The 8,628-nt window shown below is 35.7% G+C and overlaps 1 protein-coding gene across 1 annotated transcript; it reads right to left on the bottom strand.

Annotated features, from left to right (window-relative positions):
* Positions 1–221: 221 nt before the first annotated feature.
* On the bottom strand, positions 222–6,920 carry LOC132641055 (kinetochore protein SPC24 homolog). The gene is made up of 5 exons (XM_060357928.1): positions 6,666–6,920; positions 4,587–4,728; positions 4,406–4,507; positions 770–843; positions 222–658 (listed from the first exon to the last, which is right to left on the bottom strand). The coding sequence occupies exons 1-5, from the start codon at positions 6,838–6,840 to the stop codon at positions 552–554; spliced, it is 600 nt and encodes a 199-aa protein (XP_060213911.1). The 5' UTR covers positions 6,841–6,920; the 3' UTR covers positions 222–551.
* Between the last annotated feature and the right edge of the window lie 1,708 nt (positions 6,921–8,628).

The following is an 8,628-nucleotide window of genomic DNA, read 5'->3' as shown; positions in this document are numbered from 1 at the left end:
AAGATATAGGTGAAGTTATTTTCCTTAGATTGCAACAACTTATACGGCAAAATTCGACATTCTCTTTAATCTTTTCGTTCTGCAAAGTGGTAAACAGAAAAGGAAATCTCCGTTGCTCCATCATCTTTTTAGAATTTCTAGCTGTGTCGTTGATATTCTTCTAAAATACTAGTTTGCTTTCTCCGCTAATACATTTAGATCAACTTAAACAATCCTAAAACTACACGGGAAATGCAATGATTCCTATACTAGTTAAATGTAGTTACAAGAAATAAGCAACATCTTAGCAAAGCCTCCACACACCTTGTACTACACAAATACAAACTAAAGATGACCGCAGGACCAGACAAACAAAGGAAAAAGAAAAAATGAAAGGGTCGGAAATTATTTCATTTCCCAGAAAGCAGCTTGTAAGAAAATTGACAAGCAAACACTAGAGCAGGTGAACATATGAAAGATAAGATTAGATTAAATCTAAATCAGCCACGGAGATGAGGTACTCTAACAATCCAAGTGATAACTACGCCTCCCCTGAGCATTGTTGCTGCTTCTTACGAATTAATCATCTTCCAGATGCTGTTACAAGTGTCAAAGGTAGTTAGCTTTGATGAATCAAATTCGAAATTTTCAACCACCTTCTTATCTCTCTCCACGATTTCTAGGATTGGTCAAGGTGAACCGAATTGCTGACATAAAATCTTGAAAACCAACATAAAAAGGTGAAACAAGAAAAGAATAAAAAGTGAGTTTAGCAAGCAAAGTAGGATACGTCCTGATATTTTGGATTGATCGTCCAAGTCCGGGATGATACTTGTAACAGAGGCATACAATGATAGCTTCATCCTACAAGATTAGAGGGGAAAACTCCAAGAGATTAAACATATACATGAAAAAGCTCTTAAAGAAGTAACAGAGAAAAGGAAAGATCACTAAGACCCTATTTTAACAAATAACCAAACGGCAATCGCACACTGGGGTACTACTTTAATACTAAAGGAAAAGGTTAAGAAAGAAAAAGGAATTTTGTGGATAAAAAAACTGGTATCCTTGCAACAGGATATTTCTGCAAGCGGCTCCTACAGAGTGTAAACCGCTAAAGAAAAAAAATTAACACGGTCTAATAAGCATCAATCCCCAGATGATGTTCATGAGGTAAAGCTACAGCAGAGGCCGAGATTCTATTGAACAACTGTCTAAGTTTAGCTAACATAATAGACCAAATTTGATTTTCAAAATGAAAAGAAAGATAGATGACGATAAATTATAATTCAGTTCCTCATCTTTGGCCTGGTGTAAAATTGCTCCCCGTCTCTCAGGTCTTGTTCTGTTGTCCTTAACTTTCAATTTATGCAGATGAGGGACTTGTTAAGGGATCTACTGAAACGGACTTGAAATGTCACAAATTTCTTGCATTTGATGGACAGTATAGAAAGAGTGCAATCTTAGTAGTTTCGAGAACAAGGTTGAACCCATCAGCAAAATCAAGTATAACCCATCAGCAGAGGCAAAAACACTTAGGTGGGAAGAACCCTTGGTGGATAGAGTTACCCGGTACATGTGCTGATGAGAGGTGCGAGGTGTACGCAAGCTGGTCCGTACACCACAGTTATCCAAAAAAAAAGAAAAAAAATCAAGTATAACTGTTTGTGACTGCTGTCATTTTGGCGCATTGCAGAATGTCTAGATATTGGTAAAACCCTCAGAGGTATCTTTTCTTCACAAAAGACACTCTTAACCATTCGACCGCCCTAGGAGTAATGTAACAATCATGCTAATAATCATCGCAAAATCTCTCGTGACCAATTGCCTAGTACTCTTCAGAATTAGAAATCTGTAGACGTAGTTGTCGTGGAATATTACACAAATGGTGGTCACCGAACACAACATTGGGAAATGTACTAGTGGCGTAACCCTAGTGATTACTCCTGTCGTACAGTTTAAGCACCTTCCTGGTGCTATTTAACATTAGATTTTTTTACTTTTACCTGATCCAGGAAAAGGACCTCATGACTGCAAAAGAGACTTTGGACAGACAATAATGATTGTTCAAACGAAAATAAGCAGTATTTCCTTCTTTCAATGCAGTCAAAATTAATGAACATGAAAGGGAAAGAGGAAGAAAACCCTGGTTTCTTGCAGAGGCTATCGAGTAAGGAAAGAAGAACCAAATATGGAGCAGAGACTTTTTAGAGATAGACAGACATAAAAAAAATGGGTGGAATTTCCGGTGGAACTGGACCACTTCAGAGTTCTTCACATTGTTATAAATCACATATCGTCTTTACAGCAAGTACATAAAGTCTGGTACCTTACTCTTTTGCCTGTTCTCAAGAAGACACAATCTCCTTTGGCATGCCTAATTGTCCAATTCCACCTCTCCCTCCCTTTCCTTGTACCTTTAAGCTCTTACTTCAACACAATACCCTTTTTCCTCCTAGGTATGTTTAGATGTTCATTGCATGTGATCTTAATTCCTTTCGTTTCAGATTGAGCTTCCTGTTTGACTATCTGAGGCTAAATTGGATGTTTCCCATAGATATAGTTACCTCTGGGTTACCACTAATATACCTAAAACCTTTTTTTTTTTTGAAATGGTAAGAGATCTGTATTGAAATCACAAAAGCCTCTGAAGGCCATAATTACAAGGAAAGAGAGATAAATATTAACCATATGAAAATTCTACTATACTATAGAGACTCTAGGAAATGTAATAGAGTCTCAGTGTCATCTATGTACTCTTGTTTACTCCAAAAATGCAAAAGCAGAATACAATCAGGCTTTATCTTCTTGATTGGGTTGCTTTTGGTCTTTGAAACATCTTAAAAGTATGCTATTGAATTCATGTGACATCTTTAAAGTACTCTAGGAATTGTAATAGAGTCTCAGAATACACTAATATACCTAAAACTTAAAAAGTACTACTCCTGTCCAATTTATGTGACATAGTTTGAATTCCACGGAGTTTAAGAAAGATATGAAGACTTTTGAAACTTGTGGTCTTAAACATGTCATAACATTTGTGTGGCTATAAAACTTTTGAAACTTGTGGCCTTAAATATGCCGTAACATTTGGGTGGTTATAAAAGCTTCTCATTAAGGGTAAAATGGAAAGTGTAAAGTTAATTTTTTCTAAATTAAAAAAGTGTCATTCTTTTCGGAACGAACTAAAAAGGAAAGTGTATCCCGTAAATTGGAAAAGAGGGGGAAGTTTTGTTGCGTCCAGATAATGCCAAATCACATGTATATTCAATTTGTAGAAATACTTAGTTGGGCAATAGTTACAACTAGACATCCAAAGATGTACTGTGGTAGTAATCGATCTGCAGCAGTCGCTAAGTTGCTCGGAGGTGCGGTTGTCCGATAAGGGTGTGGATCTAGAGGTGGGATCCATCATGATCTAAATTTTAAGATTCGGGGGTACAGATCCAAGTATGGATACGGGTGCTGGGATTCAACTAAAATTAATTCAAATACCTAATAATAGAACTATAAAAATATACCCAATTTATAGTGGACAATTTAGAAGAAAAGGATGCACGAATTTTTTAGAGCAAGTTTGAATCTGTAATTATTACTCCCTCCGTTTCAATTTATGTGAACCTATTTCCTTATTAGATCGTGCCAAAAAGAATGACTCCTTTCTATATTTAGAAACAGTTTACCTTTATGCAATGGTTTATAGCCACACAAAATATAAGTGACTCATTTAACACCACAAGTTTAAAAGTCTTCTCTTCTTTCTTAACCGTGCCTAGTCAAATAGGTCCACATAAATTGAAACGGAGGGAGTACTAAGTACAGATGCATCTCCTTACTGTTTTTCTGGTGTAACATGGCTATTGCAAATGATTTAGAGGTGTAACATGGCTATTGCAATAGCCCCAGCTTTCTCTATCGATTTTGGTTGAAGTACCCAAAATTGTTTGACCAAATCGGGTACGGATCCCACACCCCCGTCGTGTCGACACAGGTACGGCACCGAAAATTAAAGAGTCCGAGCAACTTAGGCAGCAGATGGGATGTTAATGGACTAGCTTAACAATAATTGACATATGGCAGATACATTCAAATACTTGTACCACGTTGTGTTATGGAACAGAGTTGGCAAATTAATTACAGAATATGACATAAACATGCTAGACCCTAGCAACCTCTTGACATACTTTGACAGCATAAAGTTGGAAAAGCTTACTGAGTCAACATATCAATGTCTTTTCTTTTTTGATAAATGAGAAAACCTCAAGGGCCAGCGGGCACGGTTCGAAACTCGGAGGATGATGAGGAATCAACATATCAATGTCACCATGGGATTGTTTCAACGAAACATTATAGAAGTATGTTGAAAGTAAATGTCTGACATAATCATAAACATATTAGAGTACTAAAAGAGGTTCTGATTACTTACTCTGCTCGAAGCTGATCTTGCTCGAGTTTCTTGAGCAATTGTCTTTGCTCCTCAATAGAGGCTCTTTGATGATCTAAATCATTGACCTCATCGGTTATAACTGTGTTTAAAAAAAGGTGCCAATCAGTAAGCATAACACTAAATCATCATACATGTATCTAAAGTTGTTAAATTTACTTATCTAAGTTCTTCTCTTAGCAGCTGTTCTCTCTGGATCTCCTGTTCTAACTCTTTCTGCAGCTTATCTATTTCAGCATCTGCAGCAGCTTCAGATTGTGCTTCTGTTGTTCTCTGCTTGCACGCATTTATCTTTTCTTGATAATCTGAGTATATGTAATGACTTGAAATAAATTATTTAATCCATTCAAATTCAGAAATCCGGACATTTCCAGTTACAATCATAAATTAATGCTCGAACAAAGCCACTAAATATCATGGCAACACAATTCCAACTTATATAACAACAACAGCAACAACATACCCAGTGTAATCCCACAAGTGGGGTCTGGGGAGGATAGGGTGTATATACCTTACCCCTACCTTTGACAATTCCAACTTATATAATAAAAAAGAAAAAGTATAACTGAGGGACTTCATAGGAGCAGTGTTGGGACCTCGAAAGGAACCAAAGTAGTGGTCTATTGCCAAGCCACTAAAAGGACTTCACTTCAGAAACAAACTATACCAAAGTAGAAGTATCACCAAAACTATCAGGATTAAGTAGGTAGTAGCGCCAATTTTACACTACATACAATACATACTACAAAAACCCATGAGGGTTGGCATGAGGGCATCCAGATTCCAACAGTAGTACTGATGTAAAGGCATAAAAGCCAAAGACAGACACTCGACAATCCCCGAATTTTAGTAATAAGAGAAACATCCAGGAATCACAATATTTTGGAAAAAACAATTTTGACCCGACACTTCAGTACACAAGCAAGCAGAAAATGGTTTCAGTTCCATCTAAGGAGCACCCAAGAGTGTGGCCTAGTGGTCAATGAAGTGGGTTGAGAACCATGAGATCTCAGGTTCAAATCCCAGCAGAGACAAAAACACTAGGTGATTTCTTCCAATCTGTCCTAGCCTTGGTGGACAGAGTACCTGTTGCTGGTAGGAGGTGGCAGGTATCCCGTGAAATTAGTCGAGGTGCGCACAAGCTGGTCAGTTCCATGTAGATAATGAGAATTATCTACTAACAACAGGTACTAAGAAAAAGAATCATCCAGCAGCAACAACATTGTGAAGTTTGTCTATATTGATTCACCATTGCAATCTTTAGGCAAAGAAGTTTGTTTTTTCACTACATAGCTTACAAGGAGCAAGGAAGATCCTATAGCGTAGTGGTGAACCTGAGGATTGAACTTGTGTACTACGGTTCGATTTGTAGCTCTCTTGGCAACGGGATGTCCCTTGGGAACAATCATTAAGCTAACTTTTTTTTTTGATAACATGGGAACCCGCAGCCGCTACCCTTCGGGTGCGCATAGGGTAAACCCAGCTCCTGTGCAATAGCTCGCAAACCGCACAGAAGAGGTAACCCGCACTAGAAAGAAGTTAAGCTAACTTATCTAGAAAGAAGTTGACTCAACCCCCATTTTACTCTTTTGTCAAAGAAATGTTACTAAATAAAACATCCAGAAATAATGATATCATTAAAAAGCAAAGTTTCAATTTTTTAACCAAATACTTAAGTAACAGCTAATGGGTTTTCAGTTCCAAGTGAAAAGTAGTATCTATAAAGCAAAGGTGCTATGAGAAAAAAAAAAAACTGCATCCAACACATTGTAAACTCTGTCTATATCACATTCAAAGTTGCAATCTTTAAGCCAATTTTTTTAACAAAATACTTAAGTAACAGATGATGGGAAGGTCCAGTCGGGCACTCCTAACTGTGCCCTGCAGCTTAAATGGCCATTGGGTTGTCTCTTGGGACAATCGCAAGCTATGTAACACAGCAAGAGGTTCTTTCAAGCACCATTTCCTAAAGTTTTCAAAATTCAACATAGTGAACACAATTTTAAAGGTGGAATCTTTAAGCTAACTTATTCTTTTTCACATAGTTTATGAGGATTAGGGAAAACCCCAACTGGGAAACAACGACTGATATTCAAACTTTAAGCCAGGAAATAAAGTCCCAATTTCAATCTTTAAGCTAACTTGTTAAAGAAAACCCCAACGACCTCAGGCCACTGATATTCCAACTTTAAGCCAACAAATCCCACAAAGAAATCCCAAAAAGGAAAAAGAAGAAGCCCACCTTGAATGGAATCTCGAAGGAGCTGGTACTGAGAATGAGAGTGTGATTGAAGAGCATTAGACTGCTCTAAACACTGTTTGAAGAAACAAGCGTCTTTATCATCCTTCAAGAAACCAACGAGATCTTTACTAAACAACTTCAGTTTCTCCACATCAATGTTACTCCCATCCACCATTCTACAACACGTTTAGGGCTTGTGTTTTTCTTTCCCCAAAAGGTACTTACTAATTTGAAAAGAAGGGCGGATTTAGCACAGAACAAGAAGCCATTTAAATTTTAATTAAGTGATAAAGTTTATAAAAAATACAAAAAATAAATTTAGGTAAATCTCAAATTGTTGTTTCTTTAAATAAATGAGTTTGAATTCATGTCGGCTTACCGTATAAAGTTCATTAGCCTATTAGAGATAAATAAAATTTATTTATAAAACATATAAATTATTTATAAGTATTTATAAAAAATAATATATTGTATATATAATTATAAAAATTATGTATAAAATTTGTCGGTTCGGTTTTTTCTTCTGTTTGCTTTTAGTAAAACCAAAACCAAACCAAGTATTATCAATTTTTAAAACTTTAAAACCAAACCTAACCAAATAAATATCAGTTTATTTAATTGATTTGGTTTTGATTTTCGGTTTGGATCGATTTTTAACCAAACCGTGAATACCCCTAGTTCTAATAATATTTAATTGTATTAAATCTAGCTCGCACCACAAGCATGTACAATTTATTATTTTAATATAAATATTATAATAATCAATAAGGGATATCCGTGCAATGCATGTAAACGAATATTACAACACTGAATATTGGTCGACAAAAATATCCCCGAAACATTAATCAACTTTTATATCCTTTGAAAGATAAAATGTTTATTTAATGAGGCAATTATATGCCAGCTATAATTATAATTTCTAAAATATCACCCTAATGTGCGTAGGACATTGAGTAAACTAATTTAAAACAAATTTGGTGAAATAGGATTCTTTTTGCACTTTAATTAGTCAATGGATGTTTAGACGAGGTGATCACATCAATTGCCGTAAGGATTGATATATTGTTAGAAATTATAATAGGATTATAAATTTAAACTACTCAACAGTTTAAATTCTTTTAGAAAATAATTAAGCACAATTAGTTCTATCTAAGACATATTTGTTAGCTTAAAGATTCGCTATACTGAGCTTTCGCTTTGAAAAGATAATCATACTTAATTTATAAATAAATACCAGTTTCATTCTGTATATGGTAAAAATCGGATATATGTTAAACCGGTGACATCGAATACCGAAGGAGGAAAGGAACAAGAAACGTACATGAAGTGTTATATCCCATATTTTCATACATTGGGACGTTTTAAACTAAACGCGACAAGTTAAAGACAAGACTATTTTAAGGTACAAAGTAGAGACTTTAACTTCCGGTTTCGTTTCAAGTCACAAGTTACCTACAAATTTCGTTTGGTATAGAAGCATTAATGGAAAATTGGGATTAAATTAACCATGATTAGATTATTAAGTGGGATTGGAAAACTAAATCAGTCCATTAAAAATAGCCATAGTTGGCCGTGTGGTTTAGTGGGATGGTCAAAGAATATTTGACCCAAATATTGAGTGGGACACTTGTCCAACCCTTGCAACTCATATATAAGGCAAAATGTTGATTCACTATCAACTAACTACATCATTTTCAACATTACAAAGTTTAGAAAGTATAGTGATAGAGAGAGAGGCTCTCGGCTACAAGCTGGCCGAGAACACCCTCCTCCAAGCATGACTTATGATTCTACTCTCTAGTTCCAAGCGTGACTTATGATTCTATTCATTCCGTAATGTTATGGTCACGAGCCTACTATATGATTGACTAATGAATGATGTATAGAAGTTCCTACTTTTAAAGAATTGCATAATTAAAGGCATACTTGACTATCAAAAGTTACACCATGTCAAATTGATACA

The sequence above is a fragment of the Lycium barbarum genome, chromosome 5 (assembly GCF_019175385.1).
Source record: "Lycium barbarum isolate Lr01 chromosome 5, ASM1917538v2, whole genome shotgun sequence".
Lineage (NCBI taxonomy): Eukaryota > Viridiplantae > Streptophyta > Magnoliopsida > Solanales > Solanaceae > Lycium > Lycium barbarum.
The sequence above is the reverse complement of the archived record's forward strand: the minus strand, read 5'-3'. Positions and strand labels throughout refer to the sequence as shown.

Excerpts from the sequence above, each read along its gene's own strand:
- LOC132641055 (XM_060357928.1), bottom strand. The coding sequence starts at position 6,840 with ATGGTGGATGGGAGTAACATTGATGTGGAGAAACTGAAGTTGTTTAGT. Across the intron at positions 4,729-6,665 it reads CCTTCGAGATTCCATTCAAG|ATTATCAAGAAAAGATAAAT; the intron begins GTGGGCTTCTTC and ends ACATATACTCAG. Across the intron at positions 659-769 it reads TCAATCCAAAATATCAGGAC|AAATCGTGGAGAGAGATAAG; the intron begins GTATCCTACTTT and ends GACCAATCCTAG.